This window comes from Catharus ustulatus, chromosome 6 (assembly GCF_009819885.2).
Source record: "Catharus ustulatus isolate bCatUst1 chromosome 6, bCatUst1.pri.v2, whole genome shotgun sequence".
Classification (NCBI taxonomy): Eukaryota; Metazoa; Chordata; class Aves; order Passeriformes; family Turdidae; genus Catharus; species Catharus ustulatus.
Window position 1 is genome coordinate 53,692,776 of NC_046226.1, and position 24,607 is coordinate 53,717,382.

The following is a 24,607-nucleotide window of genomic DNA, read 5'->3' on the forward strand; positions in this document are numbered from 1 at the left end:
GGAGCTGTGTGGAGGCTCCCAGTGCTGGAAGCTTCAGCTTTGCCCAAGCAAAAAAAATCATCCCTGGGGATTTCCTGAGCGTGTCTGGTTGGCAGGGATGGGGCCAGGCCATCCCCTCTCTGCAGCTCCCTTTCCTCATGCCAGCAGGAATGTCCAGGTGCTAAATCACAGTAGGGACCTCCCTGGGCTGCAAAAACAACCATTTGCTTTTCTCCTCTGCATTGCACTGACCAGGCACCACTACCACTCTTTCATTTCCTTCAGACCATTGCTGGGCTTGTTGTCCCTCCAGAGAAGCTCCAAGCTCTGCAACAAGGCACAGAGAGGACACAGGCTGTTTCCTAATGCCCCTGGCACAGGCTGGCTCACAGGAGGAACACCAATCCAATACAGCCCCCTTCACCCTGCAAACACCCAGGGCACGTGGATTATTTTCATCTTGCCAATAGCTGCAGGAGAACACGCTCACTCCTGCCCCTCTCTTCTGAGAGGCAGCTGCAGCAGAGGGCTGTGAAATCCTCCTCTGGCCAGTCCCAGCTCTGCCACAGACAGCCCCACACCGGAGGAAGCTGTGCTTGTGCTGAGATACTCCCTGTTCTCTCTGCCCTGCTGGTGCAGTGCTGGGGACAGTAGTGATGTTCCATGAATGAGCTGAGCAGGGTGATTTAGAGCTCACTGTAGAGCCCAGAGAGATCAAGGTGCCTCAGCACCTCTGGGTGACAACGCTGAGTGACCCGAGTGCCACTCTGATCCTCATGCTGCAGGGCACATCTATCTGTCACTGTCCCTATCAGAGCAGGGACTGTGAGCAGAAACAGCAGATCAGAGAATCCTAGAATTATTTAGGTTGGAAAAGATGTCCAAAATCATCCAGTTCAACTGGTGAACAGATCAGAGCACTGAGTCCAGTTGTTCCCTGAACACCTACAGGGATGGTGACTCCACCACTTCCATGGGCAGCCCATTACAATGCTGGACAAGCCTTTCCATGAAGAAATTCTTCCTGAAAAGTATCTCTCCACCTGTCTGGGGAGCAGCAGTGGCCAAGGGCAGGGTACCCTGCAGCAGTGCTACTTCAGTTTCAGGTTTGGTGGGGACATTCTCTCCCGCCCATCGCGGCAGCTCGGCGCTGGAGCCAGCAGGGTGGTTTGGGGAGAGCTCGTCCTCGCAATCTCTTCAGCCTCTTCAGAAGTTCAAGATCATCCCCTTTCTCCTGGATGCCTTTGGAGTGACAGATTCTCAGGCAGACCCACACCCCCGGCTCTGCCCGGAGCTCCACGTGCCAAGGGGGAGCCGGCTGCCGTTCCCCCACTGCCGGCTCCCTCCTCCCTCTGGCACTGGGCCGCCTGCCATTTCCCTTTGGCGGGCACGCTGCTCCAGCCTTTTTTCCCCATTCAGGCTGACAACTGGGCCTCAGCATCAGCTGCTTGTTGCTCAGCATCAGCCTTTCAGCAAACAGCAGGTGCAAGCGAGGCGACCCTGGGCTGCGCTACAGTAATCCCGCAGCCCCCCCGGGCCTCCCTCGCACAATATTGTGCCCTCGGCTCAAGAATGTTTTTGTCTCCCCTTCACAGTTGTGAATTCTTGTATAGATTGAAAAGAAATCTCTTTCTAATCTTCCTGCGGGGCCGTGGCTGGGAGGAGCGGTGCCTCGCTGCGAAGGGAGCGTGGCCGGCACAGCTGTGCGGGAGGGGCGGGCAGCTGCCGGGCAGGACGCACGGACACAGTGGCCAGGACGCAGGGATCGCGTCGGCTCTGCCTGCATCCCTGACAGCCGATACATGCGGCTGCGTGGGCTCTCAGCCTGGGAAAGAAACCGACTCATCACCCACATGAGCTACACGGAGGTGACACAGCAGCAGGTCCCTGCTCCGGCAGCGGCGTTGAACCGCAGCGAGTGCTGCCCGGAGCCCCGGGGAGGCTGAGGCGAGCGAAAATCTAAACACACGGGAATTTTGAATAACACATCGTGCTGGGCTGCAGGAGGGAAACAGGAGCAGGAGAGAGGCTCGTGAACTGGGATGGAGCATCACCGCAGGGCTCGGCTTCAGCATATCTCTGTACAGTGAAATCAGGACGCGATGACACTTTCGTTATGTGTCACCCTGTTCTGAAATTGCTCAAAGCCCAGCACGGGAGGGGAAACACAATTCTTCCCACAGGTTATCAGAGCCTCCCTTCCGCTCATGGACCAGCTCCACGGCCAAGAAACCACATCCTCTGTCCCACATACACACGAGCACACATGCTCCCCACTGCCCTGAAAGCAGGAGGGACAGGCAGTGGGAGAGAGTAGGGGACAGAGGGGCTCCCCAGGGAGCTCCTGAGAGTGAGCCAGTGATCCCACAGCAATGCAGTAGGCTGGGAATCCCATCTGGCAGCCCCACTGGGATTCAGGATGTCTTCGTTGGGAGGTAAAGCACTGCACCCAGTGGTGGTTTCAGACCTGTGGAGGATCGGGGAGAGCCACTGCCTTGCCTGAGGTGCTGTGCAAACACGAGTTCCTCTCCCACATCCTGCACCTCTTGGTGTGGTTTGACCTCGCTTGACAAGGCAAGATTTGCTTTAACCGCAGCCCAGCCCCGTGACGGAGCCGTGGCTCCCAGGGCAAATAGGCTGTAAGCCCAGCTGGCCCCACAGACCCTCTGCAGCAGTTTTACCTCACAAACAGATTTTAACACCATGTTCCTGGTGTGCTCATAGAGCAAACAGCTCCCTCATGCTGCAGGCAGCCCCATAAACACAGCCTCTGTTTAAACTCAAGCTCTGTCCAAAACTGGAAGGAGATGTGGTTCCTTCTGCCCTGAGAAGCATGAGACAGAACACTGGAGATAGCCAAGCCCATCTTCTCCACTGTATCTTCCACTCGAGTTTCTGGATCAAACACTGATAGTGCTCCAGCTCAGTATGAGCCCAGCTTTTCTACCACAAGCTGATCACCGAGTCCAACCTGTGGCCAATCCCCACCTTGTCACCCAGCCCAGAGCACTGAGCGCCATGTCCATTCCTTGGACACCTCCAGGGATGGGGACATCAACACCTTCCCAGAGAGCCCCTTTCAGTGCCTGACCATTCTTTCTGTAAAGAAATTTTTTATATCCCACCTGAACTTCCCTGGCACAGCTTGAGCCTACGCCGTCTCTTCCTGTCACTAACTGAACCTCATTCTAAATCCCACACTGCTGAAATAAACTCTCTGTTACCTTGTACTGGGTTTGCATCACCAGGGTTTAGTAGCCACAGGGCTACAGGTGTGGTTTCTGTGAGAAGCTGACAGGAGGTTTCCCATGTCCAGCAGAGCCCATTCCAGGCAGCTCCAAGATGGACATGCTGCTGGACAAGGTTGAGCCAATCAGGAATGGTGGTGACACCTCTGGGATAACATATTTAAGAAGAAGAAAAAAAAAATTATCAGGCAGATAGAATTTGGTCTAGAGAAGAGTAGGGTGAGAATATGTGAGGAACAGCCCTGCAGACAGCAGGGTGTGTGGTCAGTGCAGGAGGGGCAGGAGCTGCTCCATGTATGAGCTGAGAGCTCTCTGCAGCCTGTGGAACAGAGCACGGTGCAGCAGGCTGTCCCCCTGAAGCCCATGGAGGGCCATGGGTGTGCAGAGATCCACCTGCAGCCTGTGGAGGACCCCACAATGCAGCAGGGGATGCCTGTGAACCTGTAGGAAGCCTCTAAGTCCAGGGACCCGCAGACCCATGGAGAGAGAAGCCCACACTGGAGCAGGCTTGCTGTGAACCTGTGGGGGATCCACCTTGGAGCAGGCTGAGTCTGAAGGACTGACCTGGTGGAAGAACGGCCTATAATGCAGCAGCTCGTGGAGAACTGCTGCCCATGGGATAGACTCACATTGGAGAAGTTCATGGAGAGCTGCCTCCTGTGGGAAGGACTCCATGCTGGAGCATGGAAGGACTCCTCTCCCTGAGCAGTAGCAGAAACAACCTGCGATAAACTGTGTGTAACCACCATTTCCGTCTCACTGCGCTGCTGTGGGGGGAGGAGTTAAAGCAGGGAAGGAGGGAAGGGTGGGGGGGGGGGGGGGGGAAGATATTTGAAAGGGTTTTTTTTTACCTCTCATTATCCTGTTCTGATTTGGTTAGTAATAAATTCAATTAACATCTCTAATTCGAGTCAGTTTTGCTTGACAGTTTTGAGTGAGGGATCTGTCCCAGTCTTTATCTCAATCCATGAACCTTTGTTACATTTTTTCTCCCTGTCCAGCTGTGGAGGGCAGTGATGGAGAGGCTTTGGTGGGTGCCTGGCACCCAGCCAGGCTCAACCCACTGCACACCTTCATGAATAATTCCCCCGACTGCTTTCCATGCCTTCTCTGCTCAGTGGCCAGCCAGCTGCAAACAGGGCAAGGATGTCGAAAACCAGGGACAACACAGCACATCCAGCCCTACCACCAGCCAAAGGCTGTCAGGCCAGCACAATTTCCATCACATATCCACAGCAGAAAGCATTCGGATGGTATCCAGCAGCACAGCCCCCTGTGCTTTCCCTCTTAGCTCTGCTGCTCTCCAGAGGAGCTAAAGCACAGCCTGCATGATCTCTGTAAATGTATCTCTTTTAAATGAGAAGAATGGGGAAAAGCTATGATTGGGAAGAGACGGATAGGCAGGGAAAGCAACCCCTGTAGCTGTTGCTGCTGTCAGACTGGATGTGCTTTGGTGGGTACAGAGACTGCACCTTCCTTCTGTTGGGGCCTCCCAAGAGGACAGGCCACAGCCAAAGCTTATTTTATTAGTATAGTATAAAGATTAACCCTCTTTTCCCCAAAAAAGCTCTCCCATCCCTTTTCCAAGACATCTGCTATGGGGGAGTGAGATTTGAATAACACAACCCTGCTGAGGATTTATGAATCTGTCCCTGCACCCGTCCCAAGATTTGTTAGATATTGATTCATTTTACCTTCAACTCCAAGGCGCTGATCAGCCTGGAAAGTGAAGGCATTATTTATTACGTGCATTACAACCAGACCTCTCCAGTGCTGAAGGACAGGTTTAAAAATCTCTGGGCTCCTTCCACCTTAGAAAACCTATTTTTAACGATCTGAATCTCATGCCATCCTGTCATGGCTCTGACACTCCCTAGAAAACTTCCTCTGTCAGGAATGGATCTTAACAGTGATCCAGGAACTATTTTGTGACAGAACATAAATGTCCGGTCACATAACTAAATTCTTACATCCGTGGTCAGCAATGCATTGAGTATTTCTCGTATGAAATGCACCTCAAAGTTCACTTCCACTGCATTTTCAGATGCAGCTCAACAAAATATTCCTGAAAAAGCACCTCTGTCCACCCTCTATCCAGAAATTTAAGCTGAAAATTAAACTCTAGGACACTTCTTGAGTGACAGCTCCCCACTGAGGCTGGATAAATATGAAGCTTTGGAGGAAGGTGCTACCATCAGGACTTCAGAAGCTCTTTCTGGTTCTTTTTGACTTTTACAAACTCTTGGTGACCTACCTGGCAATTGAGGAAAGTGGACTGTCTTCAATCTGTGGCATTTTAAAATTCTGTGTTAGCCTACTGTCACCTGGTACAGACAGGAGTGAACTACAACCAAAAAAAAATACACACAGTTGAAGGTGAGTTTTGTTAAAACTGCTGGGAGCTGCCTACATGGCAACTGTTTAATTAACTATTCAATCACATTTCTAGCAGCCCATTTCGATTTGTGATTCACACTGAAAGGCTGGCAGGATGCTGTATGATTTCCTTTAAAAAGCTGGATAAGCCCTTATTTGCTGGATACAAGATGCACTGAGATCACTCACAAACACATCGCTCAGCTGCCTGGAGTTGGAGTGTCAGCAGAGGCTTGGCCAAAACAACAACCTTCAGAGAGAACCAAACCCCAAAGAAGTCAGCTCTTTCTGCTTGCTTCATTCACAGATGGCACAGCCCTGATGTGTTAACCGTCAGAGTGATGGATGGTGACAACTCAGAGAATGACCTGGTGGGAGCAGTCAGTCAGCGCAGCAAGGACTTGGGCCTGCACCCAAATAACTCCAAAAGCAGCCAGAATAGGAAAGGAATTCTGCAAATAGGCAAGGAATTCTGCAAAGAAACACAGATGGGATTTAAGGAGGTTCTAGGAATCAGCACCTAAAACGCTGCTTGTGCGTTGATGATTTAAAGTGTTTATGATAGCAACCCCACAATGTGGTTGGTGTCAAGTTCCCAACATGGAAGATATTAATCCCACTGGAAGGTCACAGCAGGAAGTTTCACCTTCCAATGGCAATATGCTAAATTATAACTGTTTAATGGCACTCTGGGCTTTTTGGAAAGAACAAAGTTGTTCCCTCATTGTCCATTTTGGTGGGTTTGGGTTGATTTTCTGTGTACAGGAGGGGCTGCACACCCCTTGCCAGCCTGCCTGGTAGGGGGAGGAACCTCTGCCTTGCAAAGCTGACAATCAACAGCTCATGAACACCACGAATCAGGATGATCACAAAAGAGAAAAAACACTTCTCCTTCCATGTACCCTCCAATTCATTTTGTCTAAGCTCAGTCCAGCAGCATTTGTTTCCAGAGCAGGCAGAGGGGACTCCACAAGTGACAATGCTGGGATGGCAGGCAGGAAGAAGCCGAGTTGTGCGTTCCAGCCTCATGGTCAAGGCCTCATGGTGGTCACGGTGCTGCCCCTGCACTGGCAGTGTTACTTGAAGGTGGCGTTGAAGGCCCTGCCGATGATGAGCCTGCGCACCTCGCTGGTGCCCGCCCCGATCTCGTAGAGCTTGGCGTCGCGCAGGAAGCGCCCCATGGGGTAGTCATTGATGTAACCATTCCCACCTGCCACACAAAAAACCCCAAGTCACTCCTTGTCCCCAGTTTCAGGGAAATGCTCGTGCACTGTGCTTGGCTCTGCCCAGCCGTCACTGACTCACCCAGGCACTGGATCCCATCCAGGGCCACCTGTGTTGCACACTCTGCTGAGTACAGGATCACTCCGGCACAGTCCTACGGGACAGGCACAATGGATAGTCAGGAAAGGTCACCTGCCTGTCTCCCTGTGCTGCCCTCACTCTACAGGTACTTGCTAAGAACCCTTCATCACAAAGCACAGGGACAGGGAGCTCCAGCAGTCCCTGTTACTATAGAACACTCACAGCAGGTCTGCAAAGGCCACATGAAGACAGAAAAAGGAAAAAAATAAAAAGTGCACCAGAGAAGCTGCCTTTCTCACAAAGGCCCATCAATCCCCCAGGAGACCGCTGTGAATTGCTTTGGGATGCAGAGCCCTGTGCTCCCACTGTTAAACACTCAACATCCTCCTCTAACAGAGGTGTGGTGACAGGTGGAGGTGACACCTCAAACAACTGCTACAGCCCTTACAACAGTCTGGGCTTCCAATAAACACCTACTGAGGCTGCTAAATCTCTTACCTTGTAGAAGCAGGCTCACTTTTAATTTGTGAGTGAAAAAAGGTACTTTGGGTGTGAAAAAAAGACCTTTTGGGCTGTGGGGACTCATTGTACAGAGGTTGCCCCCAGCTGAGGCTCTGGGACTGAAGGAATTGCCCCAGGACACAGAACCCAGGAAGGAGTTGAACTCACCTTGGCGTTGAAGTGGCCCTGGTCACAGGCTTTGGCCACGTTGTAGACGTACTGCCGGCAGGCCATGAGCCGCGTGTACATATCTGCCATCTTGCCCTGCATGAGCTGCATGCCCCAAAGACAAGGGACATTAATTAACATGAGTGAGGGGGACCCAAAATACCTCAGGGAAACTACACACAGGAGGAGACACAGACCCAGTAGGCATGAGGGAGCTGGAGGTTCTGCTAATTCAGAGACCCCTAGATATTAGCCACAGTCCCTCACCCACCAACAGCAATCTCAGGGGAGCAGGCTCAGACAACTTTCCACCTTCTCACCACATTACAGAATCCCAGCATTCACTGAGTTGGAAGGGATCCTAAAGTTCATCCAGTTCCATCTCCTTGCCATGAGCAGGTACTTTCCACTAGCTCAGGCTGCTTATTATCACATCATGCAGCCCCAGCATAAACAGCAGGTAACCTTCTCCATGCAAAGCCCCCGCCACAACAAAGCTCTCAGTCTTCTCAGTTTCAAAGAGAAAAGAGGACCAAAATTCCCAATTCCTTTTCTGCCTGACCTGGAAGTGACCAATTTTCTGTCCAAATGCTTCCCTGACATGCAGGTATGGAATTGCGTGGTCAAGAACAGCTTGCATGAGCCTGAGAAGGAAAAAGGGAAAAAAAAAACCAGCAGAACTATTAATTAATAAGGATTTAACTTCAGAAGTGTAACCCAAGGCAAAAAGGTTCTCATAGCTAAAGTGATATCCTGCTGTCTTCCTACAGCTCCACTCAAGAATAAAATCCCAAGGTCCCATACTTCTCCCCAGTGCTCCTTTGGGACATCCTGTGTGAGGGTCTGACCTTTTAATTCAGGGGACTGAGACTTGAAGAGCTTTCTCACAACCACAGCCAGGACAGTTTATGAGGCCCCTTATCTCCAGAGCCCCTCAACTCAAGGAGTACCATCCAATACCATAAAAAAAAAAAGCACATGTAAAAACAAGGAGGGGAAAAAGTACTCCTCCTGCTTTGTGGAAGTTGGTCTTTCCAAAAGAGGATTAGCCCAGAGAGATCACCTGGGAAGACAAAAGGACTGTGGGGTGCCAATAATTACTGGGAAGCTTAAGGATTGAATAAATGAAGAACAAATCAGTTTGTGAGTCTCTGGATAGTGTGTTAGATCCTAAGGAATTGATAACACAAATGAGTTGGTTATTCTCTGAGTAATAATGCAGGGATACACAAGCCAGCAACTGGGGACTGATGCAGATTTCTGTCTCTGGAAATTTTTTTTATCAAGACTGATCATTTCCAAAGCATGCTCTGGAGGGTCAGTGGACACTGGCAGGCAGACTTGCAAACATTCTTTCTGGCATTGCTTCTCCCACCCCTTGCCCTCACAGGGGGCTCCACAGAGATGCTTTCAAACTGGAAAACCACTGCATGAGGAGCTGAGAGCTCAAGGATGAGGTGGAGCACATTTGAGCGAGTGGTAGCTGCTGAGAGGGCCCTGAGCACTTCCAGGAGAGTCCAGTCACACAGCTGTGCTGGTGCCAGAGTTTTGTGCTGGTTTTGATTGGGAATGCAGCAGCCACAGGATCTTCTTGCACCTTCCTTCCTTCCCACATCTGACCCAGCCCCTCCCCTTCTGCTGCCCCAGTAACCCAGGTCTCCATCCAGGATCCATTCTACCAAGAGCTGCAAGCCCCAAGGGATCCCCACCAGGCTTAGTGATCACCAAGGACCCTTCTGGCCTTACAGCCTATAAAAGATGACAAACCCTTACCCCAGGGGGCCCCCGGACAGGACAAGCCTCTCCAGGTCCAATCCACTCATCAGAACGTAGACTCCTTTGCTCAGTGTCCCCAAGACATTTTCAGCTGCAAAGAGCAAAGGAAAAGTGATTTATTTATGTGCAAAATTCAGACAAGCTGCTCACCGAGGGCCTGTGCTCACTGCGGGGAAGAGCAGCCCGGGTCAGGTGTCCCTGCCATGGCAGGGGGTGGGACTGGATGAGCTTAAGGTTCCTTCCAGCCCAAACTACCCCGGGATTCTATGAAAAATGACTGAATAGCCTGAACAATTTCCTGGAAAAAACAGTTTCAGCTTCCAAAGCCAAAGATCAGAAGGAGCATTAATGGTCAGAGTGCCAAGTGCATTAACTTCACCACTGCAGTGATGTGCTTCTCCACGTCATCATCCTCTTTCCACGAGAACATGCTGTTCCCTGTGGATGACTTCTGGGACATGATCAGAGCCCTGGGGCACTGGACTTTATGATTTCAGGGTGGAGGGATCTGAGACAGTTAGAAAAGTTAGAGTTCAGCTGAAACTCTTCCACTTTAGCTTTGAAGGTGTCTACGGGGAGCGGGAGAGCTCCTTGTTCTGCAAATGTGCAATCAGGATTTTTATGATTCTGGATAAGACATCTCCACTTGCTCTAAAAAAGGTTGGAGTTTTTCTATCAACAAAAATTGCCACTGGAATAACAAATACTGCTATTACAGTACTAACAAGGGAAATTATGTCCATTTTCAGGCCCTGGCTCCAAAAGAACTCAGAAATGTTACAAAAGCCTGTTGGTAAGTCTCTAGTGAAAAAACCTTCAGGGCAAAGCAGGTTTAATGGAAACAAGTTTCTTGGGAAGCCTCAGCAAGGCTTTGGAGAAGCAGTGGTTAAAAACTAGGTCCATGAGGGTGAAGGAGCAGCGACCTGACAAAGGATGTGCTCCCTCCCTGCAATCCAGCAGATTGCATTTTTCCAGTTCTACCAGCTCCCTCAGAGGCTGCCAAAGAACAGATAGGCATCTGCAAAGCCCTCCAGGTCACAGGCTGAACATGTGTGCAATTAGTGATTCAATTTATCTGATAAAGAATAGAGGAAACCACCATTATTTGAACCCAACTCACCAGGGACTTTGCAGTCTTCAAAGATCAATTCACAGGTATTAGACCCTCTCATTCCCAGCTTATCCAGCTTCTGGGCTGTCCTGAAACCTGACATTCCCTGCAAAGTCAAGGCAGCAAAAATACATTTCACATCTCAGTTCCAACAGACTGAAGAAAATCATGAAAGATTTGTGAAATTCTCCTGACTACAGGAACATGTGCAGGGTGCCAGGGGGGAGATAAAGTGACCTAAGAGCAAGACCAGGTCTAAGTGCAAGTGCAGAGAAAGCAAATGGACAGAGAAACACACACATATAAACCCTGTGCACCCATTTTCTAATGCACATAAACAGCAAATAAATAATTTGGACAGCTGCCAACACAGGCTCTCCTACAGCAAGGATTGGAAGCTCTGCCAGTAACTGAACTATCCTAATAATGAAATTATGTCCATCAGAAGGCTACTGATCACAGATTTTATTTTATTAAAGGTTTCTTTACTGCCTGAAAGGCAGAAAGTAGTTTGTCTTCAAGGAAGAGGCTGGCAGTTATGGAAGGAAAAATCAGCTGACTTCCAGATGAGGCAGTTAGGATGAAGGATTCTGCTTTAAAACCCCGTGGGAATGACTAAACCTACCCTCTCCACGATGAAGGCAGTTATGCCTCGGGAGGCCGGGACAGCGTTCATGTCAGTTTTAGCGTAGACGATGAGAACATCCGCGTCCGGCCCGTTGGTGATCCAGAATTTGTTCCCGTTCAAAACAAAGTAGTCTCCTGGAAGGCATGACATGAAACCTGTTAGCTCACGACAGCAACACTGGTATTCCCACTCCATTCATTCCCTAACAGGCTTCCCAGAATCACTTAGGTTGGAAAAGACCTCCAAGATCGTCGAGTCCAACCTTTAGCTCATCACCACCTTGTGAACTAGATCAGAGCACTGAGTGCCATGGCCAAATGTTCTTTGAACACCTTCCAGCACCTTCCTGGGTAGCACAGGAAAGGCTTTACCTTTCTTGTCTGCTTTCAGCTTCATGGACACAACATCAGAGCCAGAATTTGGCTCACTCATGGCTAAGGCTCCAATGTGCTCCCCACTGATTAGCTGGAAGAAAAGACAAATATTAGCAAAAGATGAAGACCAGTAGCATTGTTTTTGGTCTCTCTTTAGCCCTCCCACATGTTTTCCTGCACCAAATCTCCACAGTTGCTGCTCTCTGCAAGAACTCAAACAAGAGCTGCTGTTCCCAGCACAGCCCTGTGCTGTGCTGAGGGAACAGAACCAAATCCCAGTGGGATGGGAAGGGTGACTCAGCTCTGTCTGAGCTAGACAAGCACAGTCCTGCTTGCACAACACATGAGGAAGGTGCCAAGGAACCATGCAGGCAGCCATATGCCTGTCCCCAGCTCCTGCCTGGGCTTTCTGCTGCCCTTTCATACAAACAGGAGCCAGTGAACACAAAAGGCAAATGAAGGGGTGAAACAAGAAGGGAAAGTTCTCTGCAATGGTCTCACAGCCCAGTCCCCCTACACTTGCCCCACAACAGCAGATGGACCCTCCTCCTGTGCCTGCTCACACCACACTCTGGCAGAGCTGCTGCTTCTGTTTCACTGTTATTTCATCCTGCTCTTTTCTCCTTGCCTTTTTTTTCCTCCCTATGTACTTTCATCCATCTTCTCCTTTTGATCTCTACTCTTTTTTAAAAAAGCAGACTCAATGCTTAAGATATGTTCAACCAATTCAAACCATCCGTGCATTGCTACAGAAGTCCCCACATAGTGCTTAAATCTAGTTAAGCACGTTCTAGTGCTCTGTCAGGAGCCAAAACAAGTCAGAGCTGAAGTGACTTCACATCTCATTGAAAGGCAGAGAATGAAGCATAAAAATACACCTGAGGAAGGAGGACAATTCGGGGTTACACATTTGCAGGCAGCACACTGCTTTGAGGAAGTGACACTGTACTTTGCACGTCACTTAAATCAAGTTTCTTGTGCTGATAATTTCACTGATAATCTCAGCAGCTGGGATTCAATGTGCTCATTGTTTTTACACGCATTTAAAAACTGAAATCTAATTAATGCGCTTCTAAGTTACAACATCAATGCCCCAAGTGATGATGAAGTTTCACATGTAGTTAATTAACAGCCAAACAAAGCATTTGGGCAGAGAGAAATGGAGAATATAAAATAGGAAAGCAGTGACTTTCATTCAGAGACTTCAAAATGATTTTGAAATTTGAAAGAATTTTCTCCAGTGTCACCTCAAAGCCCCCCTTAGTAACACAGCTCCAGAGAGCTGGGTTGTGCTGCCTGCAGACAAGGACCAGGGCATGGGATGAGGTCAACATGAATTAATAGGACAAAAATTGACCAGCTAGAGAATGGCAAATTTGGCAAGTTCAGTATTTCCTAAGGTTTGGTGACTGAAATCTGCTGGTGCTTAAGATGTCATCCTTGCAGCCAGAACCCAAATGCTTTCCAGTGCTGCCCCTCCTGCAGCCACATACCTTGGGCAGGTATTTGTGCTTCTGGGCCTCGTTCCCGTTGCGCACGAGCTGGTTGATGCACAGGTTGGAGTGGGCTCCATAACTGAGCCCCACGGACGCTGATGCACGGGAGATCTCCTCCATCACCAGCACGTGGTCCAGGTATCCCAGGGCAGATCCACCATATTCCGCTGGGAAGAGAGGAAAAAGTTCATGATACCCACCACATGCACAAGATTCTGGGGCTGGGCTCAGTCTCCAATGAAATGCTCCAATTTAGAATGCTTCTGGGTTTAACTGTTGCCATCCCTGAGCTGGGCACTTCAGGCTTTCCCCATCCTCTCTGAATTTCGTTTTTCTCATCTTAAAGTCACAGGGCTGTTTTTCCGCATAATCCATAACTGACTTGTATAACATAGTTTATATGCAGAACATGCACAAGGACACATCTTGAACATGCTACTGACATTGCACAATAATGACTCCTTCTTATAAACCTTAGTATTATCACAGATTAAATCACCAAATTGCAATGTTCTTAAGGTGAGAACAAAGGAACACAGGCAAGGTTTACAAAATCCATGTACGTTTTGCCCCTAAACAGGTGAAAAATCCTGAAACTGCTCAAAAATGTGGCACTAAGGACTTTTCTAAGTCCACAAATAAGCAGGATACCAGAACTTTGATGAGTGGCCTATTGGGAAGGAGAATGATCCATGAATGTAATTCATCAGTGACAAGTACGAAGATTTCAAGAGAGGATGAAGTCAGACAGAGCAGCACTGGGAGCCCAGCTAGGCACATGGAGTTGAGCCTAAAACTAATAGTAAAGATTAAAGCCGCACAGTAAAACAGGGAGAGAGAAGGCAGGTAAAAAGTGAAGGCTGAGAAATGCATAAGGGCCTTGAGGAGCCAACAGCACATATAAATATATACATGCGTACCTCTAAACACATTCACCTACGCATGTACTCTAAACACATTTATATACACACAAATACAGTCACCTCCCAACCTAACAGCTTTGATCTCCAGGTAGGAAGCAAGTGGTTTTACTGCTAAGGGAAGCACTACAACAAGACATGAATGCTGAAAAGCAGCTAGGGAGATAAACTGGGAGCACTTACTCATCATCAATGTGGAGGCTGCAAGCAAGAGCAAAAAGGGTAAATCTCTGTGTGTGCTCCGGGGGACTGCTATCCCAAATTCCTCAAATTAACACCACAGCCACTGGCACCACATGTAGTGTCCCTCATTTTGACTCCTGCCTTTATCTGCAGGGATCTTTATTCTCTAAAATCTTCTCTCTGTACCACAAACTCAAGTTTAGGTGTTTGATATCAGTATCTTCTCATGTCTTTTTATTAATTTTTATGTAACAGCTGGGTTTGGTGCTTTTGCCTCAAGAAAGGTGAGGTAACTGTGAGTAGCACAAATCCAGGATCGCTTTGCACTGCAAGAGGAACAGGAAAAAGATCTTGCCAGACACCTCCTTGTGTAACACAAACCATGGTGTGATTTTGAAGATGCTGCCCTTTCAAAGCTACTCTCTGTATATGACATGCCTATATTATTATTCCATGGAAACTACATGTTTACATTTCTTCACTTTCCACTTTTTAAAACAAATAGAAAATTACAAACACCACGGTTATCTTAGTTTTAGGAAGAAAACAAACAGCACTGTTATTCTAAATGTTCCCTTAATAGACTTGGGCACCAGTGCCCAAATATGCCATTTAATTGTGTACACCCTCCTAAGATTCCACAGGATCTTCACATCCTAAATTCCAGCCTCCTCCAACAAAACCAACATCAATAAAGAAACGTGCAACTCCACAATCCAAAATAAAGGGAAAAATCCTGGGTGTAGGAGAGTTTGAGAGGTAAACCTTTGAGAAAATCAAGGAAAGGACTCATGAGGGGATACCTTATTTATAATGTGGGAAATTGCTGTAAGCCTCAGGCACAACATCAAAGAAGAAAGAAGGTAAGAGTGAGGAAAAACAGGAGCAGAAGTAAATGGGGAAGAGGAAACAGAGAGAAAGCAGAAATGTAGTCTTTCAGCACTGAAAGCGAGGCACAGGCATTATTCTGATGCATTGCTATTCAGCTGGATTCTGCAGAGTCTTTGCCCAGCCACATCTAGAAAACACACTTTTCCATAGGGGAAGAAAGGCTCCATCAGTTGCCTTTCTCCACTAAGTAGATGCCCTTCTCATTACCCTGCCTTGATGCATTCAGCATGATCACACTCATCTGCAACACCTGCACAAGGCTGAATAAAATTTCCCGTGATTTTTTTTCTGACTTGTTGTCTGTGGTCAGCTCCTCATTAGTCATCACAGCTTTTCAGGGCATTATTTTAGACCCTTTAACTTCTCCCATTACAGATGGATGTTTGTTCTGGAATACTTTAATCTCTAGCTCTCCTTCAAAACTTGCTTCATGTTAGAAAGGCACAAATAAGTTTGAGCTACATATGTAACATCTGGAGAAATCATTTCTGAGGAGTGCTTTTAAATTGTGAAAGGCATTTTGTCTAACAAGGAAAAAGAATTCAAAGAAGAAAAACAGTTGGGAAAGAGTTTTTTAAAACACAAAGATAGGACGAAATGGATGCCACATCACAGACAAGGCTGTTGTGAACTGGAAAGTGAGAATTTAAGTAGTCCTAATCTCTCTTTCGTTTGAGGAACCACCCATCAGAAGGTAAAAGGTCAGAAGAGACTTACCAGGGGCTGTGATCCCCAGAACTCCCAGTTCTCCAAGTTTCTTCCAAAAGTCCTATGAATACAGAACAAGCAATCAGCCCAATTTGGCAGTCTGGGCATCAGCACAAGTTTTCCCAGGTAGTTCACTGGACACATCTGTTTATCTGCGAGATATCATGAGAATTGGGCAAATACATCCCTAATACCTGCTCCTCCCACAGTCCAGCTCCCTCCTCAGAACTGAGAAACCACACAGATTCAAGGACAAGAGCTATGCTACACATGGGAGGAGTCTGTAGAATCCAGTGAAAATTCACATACCTAAATTTAGTTCTGGAAGAACATCTCCTAAGATTTAACTCTTTGCCCACTCTAAGGAAAATTTTTGTGCAATAGTATAAATTATCCGTTAGCAAAATCCTGGAAATATGAAGTGTTGCTATGAGCTGGCACTTTAAAACTCTTCCAGTAAAACAGAAGCTGGCAACTAAAGCCAAGGAAGCTTCCTAGGGGGAGATTTAAAAAATGGGAATGTTCTAGCCATGACAAAATGCAGTAGCAAAGGATGCTGGCACCAGGGAGACCCACATGTGTCCTGGTGGGGCCATCTCCCTGCTGCTCCTTTCCTCTGCTGTGTGGTGGGCACATAGGTGAGTGCTCCTCACATGGCCTTAGTGTCCAACAATAATTATCAGGGAATATCTCCAGAGACTTCAAAAAGTATCATACAATAGCTCTGGATGACATCTGGAATGCCAGGCTAAATTTATACACTTCACTTCAAAGCTGCACAAAGATCCCTGGAAATGTCAACATCAGAGCTCTGGGAAATCCTGGCAGATGTTTAGAGCTTTTTGAGTCTTGTGGAGCTTATAAAAACCAATAGTCAGATCTTTCATTTCCATCAATCAAAGTGCCCTGCAGCACAGAATTTGTTGGGTTTATTAGAAAGGCAAGTTTCAGCTCAACAGTCAAACTCCACATTTCAGTATTTGCACACAATATCTTCACAGCAAATCTGAAATTCATGTCCAAGAAAGGGACTGAGCCAGGAGTATATAAAGCACATGTTGGGGAAGAAGCCAGAACAGACAGGCAGAAATCCCATAATAAGAATCCAAACAAGACCATTATCAATCTTTATTAAGACTATTATCACTGGGTTCTGCCCCAGGTTGCTGAAAGTTGGTAACAAATGATAAAACAGGAAATAAAAAAAAGGTTTTCCCCGTGGCTTTTAAGTTTGAAAAGTTAATGCACATGTTCCTGTGGTGTGGCTTGGGATTGTCTGGACTAATGCAGAGATCAAAGCCCAGAGAAGCTTTCAGAGCCACACATGAAATACTTGCCCGCATGCCTTTGAATTCATTTTCCTGGTCAATCTGCTGGGCCTTTGGAGCCAAATGCTCTTGGCAGAACTTTGTCATGGTCTGTCTAAGCTGGGAAAAGAGGGGAGGAAAAACACATCTGTTACATCTCAGCAATATACTGTCATCTTCTTCCCTTGGATCCTGCTAACACTCCCTCACCAGGCCACTCCAGCATCCCAAACCCAGAAGCACAAGACCATGAGGAAATCCATGGTTCAGGGTACTAGCCAAAATACTACATGAAAGGGTCATTTCTTTAGTGTTTTAAAAAGGAGCTGGTGTACTTTAGTCCCTCTCAGCATTTAGCCTTAATTGCACCCTGACATGAGAGCATGTTCCTGAACTCCTGCCTGCACCAGGGTTCCAGGCATATTTTTGGGCAGGGAACTTTGGAAGCTGATGAACTGACTTTCTAATGCCCTAACTCCATCCAGTAGCTGCTTACAGCATCATTTAATTATGTGCAGATGCCTGTAATAAGCAGCAATACTAATTAAAATGTGTTTGTGTGTCAAACTGGAACAACATTACCTTACTACCTTCTACAGTGGGGACATTTGATAGAGCCAGGAATGTTCATTGATCCAAGTGTTAAAAGGCCAAAATATTTTTGTAAATATTAAGCTCTGAATACTTACACACAAGTATGCTACAGAGTCTATATCCATACTAACAAAATATATACAGTATCTTAAATGTTTTCAACAGGGAATTTTAAAACTTGGTCTGGATCTTATGGTAGTTTAATAATTTTTTTTTCCTTCTCTTTTTGGTTCTTTATTCCCACACACTAATCCTGGTGAAGCAACAGTTTTAGAGACTGAAACCCTGAGCTGCTAAACCAGAATCTCTATAAGGAGCAGGAGCAACAAACCAGAATATGCCCACACACATCTGCCTTTCTCTGAGCCCCAAATTCTAAGCATTCTCCTTTTTACAACTGGGGAGATATGTTAAATTTCCACAGTCACAGAGATCCTGGATTCCAGTACTATCAAACAAGCTTTCTTCCCATTGCTAGATTTAAAAAAATTAAAAAGAACCCCAAAAGACATTAGATATCTTGCCACTGTGACAAAGCTGACTGCATTATCCTGTAGCAAAGAACTTAAAACAAGCTTAAAACCATAATAAAAAATTTTCATCAATTAGAGATTGAGGATGGACTCAGACACACAGCCCTGATACCCTAAGCCAGTTTATAACACAGTTATAGTTGTATTGCTTTTAATTCACAGTTTCACTAATTTACTGAAGATTATTTCTGATCTTTCTTTTTTTTTAGCTTTTCCACCAGACAGATAGGAGCAAGAGGAATATTTTACACTTCTTTTACACCTTCTGAATCAGAAGTACAAAGAAACATCCATTCAAGTTGGTAAGGCCATAAACATGAACACAAACGTGGCAAGGAATAATTCTGTAGAAAGAAGGAAAAAGAATATGTTTGCACCATCAGAATTATCTGGAAAGGCAGGCTGCAGCTCCAGTGTTTCACTGGCAGGAGCCTGTATGGAGCAGCCCTGGGAAGACACTGCCCTTCACTCCAAGCCCAGGGGGCAGAAGGGAATACAATTGGAATGGTCAGCACTTGGCTGCTATTGCACATAGAAGAACACAGTAAAGCTAAGGATCATCAGTCTGTTGGAAATTATGTAACTTTCCTAACTAATTTTTCATTAGCTGCTTTAATTAATTGTAAGCATGCCCACTTGCAATCAGCACTAGTTCAATTTCTTTTTCCCAGACACTTATTGATACCTTAAGTTTGCTAAAACTAATCCTGAGAAGCTCCAAGAAACAAAGCCTGAGGGAGCTGAAGATTGGATACCTGGGATCTTAAATTCATGGCCCTTCAAAGATGTGTTGGAGTAACCAGATGACAGACAAAATTGAAGCCTAGAAAGCTGCTAACTCCCCATTTGAGAAAAAATTATAAAAGGACTAAAGAAAATGGGCCAGACTAGCATGAAGAGCAAGAGATCAATAACCAATAGAGGACTAAATACTAATTAATAGAGAATGATGCAACTTAGAACCAATAAACATTCACTTATTTGTTTGCTAAAAATGTGTAAGTAAAAAAGTTTTGTGTCCTGGGTTGGTGTGGAGGTCAGAACTTAGGTCAGCCACAAAACCAACTCTTGGTCAAGAATGATGTAATGCCTTAAGCACTAACACTAAAGACAGTGTTAGAGTCTTATTTCTCCCTGCGTTTTCAGTAACAAGTCCAACTCCCAGCCCTGCACAGGAAAACCAACAATCTCACCCTGAAAGCGTTGTCCAAACCCAGAGCGCGCCTTGAGCTCTGGCAGCCTTGGGGCTGCAACCATTCCCTGGGGAGCCGTTCCAGTGCCCGAACACTCTTTGGAGAAAGAGCCTTTTCCCAAGAGCCAACCTAAACCTCTCCTGACCCAGCTCCTGCCCTTCCCTGGGTGCCTATCAGAACAGAGATGCGTTGCCCCTTGCAGGAAAGCCTGCAATGAGTTCTAAGAACGATCCTAAATCTTTAAGCGCCCCATTGGGCAGAACAAGCTGTGAGAGGAGGAGATGACGTTCCACCAAAGCGTTCCTTTGCCGATCCAGTTTCTGACGGCCATGGCCGATCCAACAGGCCCGAGCGGACTCCAGGGCCGCGCCCCCGCCTCGCGCGCGGGGATTGGGCGGCCCGGCCCGGCCGCGGCCAATGGGCGCCGCCCGCCCCGCCACACCCCCTGCAGGCGGCACGGCCCAGCCCGGCCCCGCCGTACCTGGCGCTGCTCGGCGCTCAGCCCGTTCACCGTGTCGTCCACCGCCAGCCCCGCGCCGCCGCGCCGCGGCACCGCCAGCGCCCGCCACCGCCGCGCCGCGCCCGCTGTGCGCCCCAGCACCGCCGCCATGGCCGCCATGGCCGCCCCCCACACGCAGCCCCGCGCGCAGGCGCGGCCCGGCCCCGGCGCGCCCCGCCCCGCTCCCGCCTCCCGGCGCGGCTGAGCCCGCGTCCTTGGTGCACCTTTAATGAACTCAACAAAACCGCGAACGCCAGAGAGCGGAACAGAGCGCCCAACGCCCCGAAACGATCAGCAGCCATCGCTGCTGCCTCAGCCCTCCCTCCTCCCTACCCCGCCGGGGAGTTTGGATCGCCAAACGCAGGAACTGGGCTTGACAAACAGGGATCACTGAACTAGGGGTGGAACAGCAAAAATCCCAGTCCGTCATCCTCGTGCCTCACATTGCCAGGAGCTTCCCCAGCCCTTCAAGCATGGCTGTCCATTCCTTAATCTGAGCTTGGAAGTAGGAGTGCTTCTCCAGGGCACGCTGGTTCTCCTCTTGTGCTGATTTCCACTTGGCCATTGCTGTCTGTGGAGAAGTCAGTGCACACCACCTTTTACTAACACCGGAGTAAGGAACAGAACAGCCAAGTCCTAAAGCATCTGAGCTCTTCCTCCCAAGCTAAGATAAATTTGGGATTTCTTTTACCTTGGTTTTGTGGAAAATGTAAATTTATCTGTGACCAAAATTTAGAAAGTCTCCTATAACAGTTATATTTTAGCTCTTGGGCTTCTATCAAGAATCGTAGAACTGTAATTCAATCACTATTTTGGTCTGTATACAGGTAATTATTGAAGCCACTTGTGCTCGCACATTTCTCAGATCCCCCAGAGATTACCCAGGGCCACTGCTCTGCAACAGTTTCCAATTGAAATCAAAGTATCTGATTTCCAGAATAACATCCAGGCTGACGGATCCCTCTATTTAAAAGGGGTAACAGTTTCTTTAACAAGTGTGTTTATATTAAAAGAGGAACCTGACAGGTTTTCGTCTGGTTCCTGTAGGGAAAGGAGGATTGGGAGGAACAAAACAACCTCCCTGAGTGCCTGGTGCTCACTGCCTGGTTGAGTCAGTCTTACCTCAAGCATCTCCTTCTCCTTTGCAACTGTGTGACAAAATAGCATCAACTCTTCTGTAACCTTCTTAGTCAGCATCTGAAGAGTCAAAAGGAAAATTACTTTTAACATGATGCAAATAAATGTGAGTCTCAGCTGTTTCAGCATCAGGAGAGAAGGGTAGGGGCACAGAGATCCCTCAAAGCCCATTGCAAGCTTTTCTTACTGTTGTTTTTTCCCGGCAGGCACGTGTCTCTTTTTCCTCCTCTATGTTGCTACCTGTAATTCAGGAGGTGCATTAGTGAATCTCTAATACACAAACAGCTTTTCAAAGTAACTTTCTGCAGCAAGAAATACTAAGTTAGTTTATCCAGGTCAGAGCCTACTACAGGAAGCAGCTCTTTCTCTAAAGCCATAAAAAACTCCCCCAAACCCTAGAATGCTAGCAGCATTCCCTAAAAAAGGAAGCACAGTCCAAAAAAAAAAAATCTGAAGAAGGAGTACCAGGATGTAAGCAAAGTGCAAACTCCTTACCAGGACTGATGTTTCTGCTTTCTAAAATCGTCATGCAAGTTTCCTGAATTTTCTTGAGCTTCTCAACTTCATGGACGAGCCTCTCGTTCTCCTTCTTTAACTCCCTTAACTTAGCGCCCTGCCAATGACACAGGTTGTAAGTGAGGCAAGTTTCCAAGGAGATTTTCTCCTCCTTCTCCTTAGAAACACTGTCAATAACAACTTCACATGTGCTGCACTTGGCACCAAGAATCAGACCTTGCCTTCTGTCTCTAGCACCACAGCAAATCAGGTTGTTGCAGGTCCTTGCTCCTACTTCTTGACAGGATTAATACATTTATTACATCCACACATCAGAGCAACTACTAGAAAAAAAAGATCATGGAGGAATTCCTTTTAGGCAACCCTACCTTATCTTGTGCTCCCTTTCATTTATCTAAATGAATATAAATATTGTGAAGAAAAGGGTGTCTTATGTCTTTAAGCCACAGCATTATTCCCTACACAATCCAGCTATTACCAGGCAATTGGATAAGCTGATCAACCTCCCAAGTTGAGTGCAATTCTCCAAGAGGATCAATAAGCATGTGGATTAGGGTGATCTGCCTGATTGTGTCAGAAGCTTTGGGAACATTTCATAGGAAGTCTCAGAGGCTCTTAAGAAAACCAAGCTGTGAGATAAGAGAAATGATCATCCCACAGACTGAGAACTGGAAAATAAAGTGAGATTTACAGCTGTATGTTACCAGGAGAGCCTCCTGTACCTGACACAGGTAGTACTGGAATTGTCTCTGAGAGCCAGGGAATAATCAAGTGTCAATTCTACATCTAAACCTGACTCCACAAAATCAGACCTGTTTGAAACAGAAGTCCCTGGACAGTCCCAGCTCTCTCAGCCTTTCCTCCAGTCCTGTAACCACCGCTGTGGCCCTTTCTTGGACTCTGTCCAGTACATCCATATCTCTTTTGTACCAGACAAAATATTCCCAGTTTGGCCTCCCCAGAGCTGAGGAGATGGGAAAACAACTTGCAGAAGAAGACAAGAAAACAAGCAAGATAATCCTTAACAAGACCCTGTATGGATCAGAACATAAAAATTACTCAATGATTTATTTATTTCTCTCTTCTATCCTTACCTCTGCTCTTGCTATTTGCTGTTTGAGTGTTTCCACCAACTCATTCTTGTTTTTCAGCTCTGCTTCTAGTTGGACTCTGCTGAGAGGGCTGTGGAGTTAAAGAGCAAAGACTCAGGGGCACACCTCCTAATTTCACAAATATGCCCTTTTCTAAGCGTTTGCTTTTGTTTCTGACCAACAGATTTAAATAGCAAACTTGGCAGGAAAGGTGCACGTGGGTGAGAGCCCATTATGACCCTCCTCAGGGGAACACCCCAGCACAAGGACAGCTAACACAGATGGGAGGGACATACCGCCTTGCCACTGTCTTCTTTGAAACTGGTTCCGCTCTCTTGACAGACTTAGGCAACCTTAAAAGAGATAAAATAGAATTACCAGAAGACTACAATGTTCTTGCAGATCACTAAGCCTATTACTTCGACAAAATGTGCAAAATGAGCCATCTTTAGGACATCTGCCAGATAAATCCATCAATATTTTGCTTTGATTTACCCTTGGTTTGCAGCCTTGAAGACACTGTCCACTGGAACATGTGAGGCAAAGTTAAGACTGGGAACCTTGCTGAACTCTGGCTCTGATGTTTTGCTCGCACATTTTCTCTTTGAAGGAGAGGTAGTTGGCAATTCTGTGAGAAAAAGACAACTGTGAAAACATCATGGCCTAGAAATAACCTTCTTTAAGGTCTCTTAAGCCTTTAATTTGGGCTAAAGAAGTTCTATCTGGCTAGAATGGAGACTTTAAGGTAGAAGTAACTAAGAGCAGATGTCAAGTTTTACCCAGGATCAAGGGTCCAGAATAAGCCACAAATAGGTCAGATGTAGACAGCATTAAAACGCAATTACCAGGCTAGCACTAATGAGAGTTTGAAATGATAAAACACAATAAAGAAGGTCTCAGCATCAAGCAGACATCGTGCCACAAGGTTGTTGTTCCATACTGGAAACAAAACAAACACTGCCCACATGAAACGCTGTTAAGAGAACGCCATATTTTGCTATGAGTGAATAGCTACGAAAATAAAAATTTATGTAGAGTTTGTTTCTCTTAAATCACAGCTGTTTGAGTATATAAAGCTTTGTTTATTCAGTGGGTTTAGGAAGTTGCTTTTTCTCCCTCAAGTTAAGTATTTTTCAAATGACACACCCATGAGCACATTTATATCAGAGCAACGCGGCGTTCAGCCCAGCCCCCAGGTTTTTAACGCTAATCCTGGGTGCCTCCCACTTATTAAATACTACAAAGTGCTGTAAGCAGCATCAAAAGGTTTAGAAAAGTGAGAGACTGTGAATGAAGCATCTTTCACATCACTAGGCCGCTGCCTTCAGCCAGTAGAGGGTACACACAGCAGGCTGAGCGTTAACCTAAGCCCTAAATAGAGACAAAACAGTGGAACAAGGCTACTAACTAGATTTTGGAACAGCCACTACGTAGCCAGGCAGGGATGGAGGCCGGCACCCTGTGCCCCCCGAGTGTCCCTCCGTGTCCCACACTCACCTGCGGACGGCTCGGGACGGTGGAGCCGGCCGGGCACGGGGATGCGGGAGAGCCGCCCGTCCATGGCGGCCGCGCTCCCCTCAGGAGTTCAAACCGGGCCGCGCCGCGACGGTTGGGCGGGTCTGCGCATGCGCGGGGGCGCGGCGCGGGCAGCGAGCGCACGGGGCGGGCACGGGGCGGGGTTGGAGGGCGTGGGCGCTCGCGCCCAGCCTGTTTCGCGCCATTTGTGCCTCGCGCCGTTTTGTGCCTCGCGCCCCCTCCCTCCGGGAAGGCGTTGGCCGCCATTACGGGGGCAGCGAAGCTCCCAGGGAAAGGCGGAGCGCAGTTCCTTCCATCCCTTCCTTCCTTTCCTCCCTCCCACTGCCTCACCCTGTAATTTGGGTACTCGAGGCCTGAAGATCAAGGGGTTTGTCTTGGTCTGTGCGGAGGTGTAGGTAGGAGTCAAAAGCTATGAGGCTGCCGGTGTGTGAGGTACTAAAATTGCCCTCTAATGCTGCAAGGTGAAATGAGGCATCTGTATAAAATGTTCTCTGACTTAAAGACATTTTTGCAGTGTTCGCTAACGTGGTTTTCTTA

At 47.4% G+C, this 24,607-nt stretch overlaps 2 protein-coding genes across 2 annotated transcripts; both read right to left on the minus strand.

Moving 5' to 3' along the window:
* Positions 1-5,604: 5,604 nt before the first annotated feature.
* IVD (isovaleryl-CoA dehydrogenase) lies at positions 5,605-19,927 on the minus strand. Its single transcript, XM_033063266.1, has 12 exons — positions 19,773-19,927; positions 17,002-17,091; positions 15,674-15,725; positions 12,960-13,129; positions 11,464-11,557; positions 11,090-11,226; positions 10,474-10,570; positions 9,351-9,444; positions 8,140-8,221; positions 7,578-7,682; positions 6,909-6,981; positions 5,605-6,813 (listed from the first exon to the last, which is right to left on the minus strand). Exons 1-12 carry the CDS (start codon positions 19,908-19,910, stop codon positions 6,680-6,682), a joined length of 1,266 nt encoding a protein of 421 aa, XP_032919157.1. The 5' UTR covers positions 19,911-19,927; the 3' UTR covers positions 5,605-6,679.
* An 88-nt stretch (positions 19,928-20,015) lies between these two features.
* On the minus strand, positions 20,016-24,128 carry KNSTRN (kinetochore localized astrin (SPAG5) binding protein). The gene is made up of 8 exons (XM_033063267.1): positions 24,032-24,128; positions 23,030-23,162; positions 22,831-22,887; positions 22,538-22,625; positions 21,423-21,540; positions 21,115-21,167; positions 20,913-20,987; positions 20,016-20,361 (listed from the first exon to the last, which is right to left on the minus strand). The coding sequence occupies exons 1-8, from the start codon at positions 24,093-24,095 to the stop codon at positions 20,230-20,232; spliced, it is 720 nt and encodes a 239-aa protein (XP_032919158.1). The 5' UTR covers positions 24,096-24,128; the 3' UTR covers positions 20,016-20,229.
* Between the last annotated feature and the right edge of the window lie 479 nt (positions 24,129-24,607).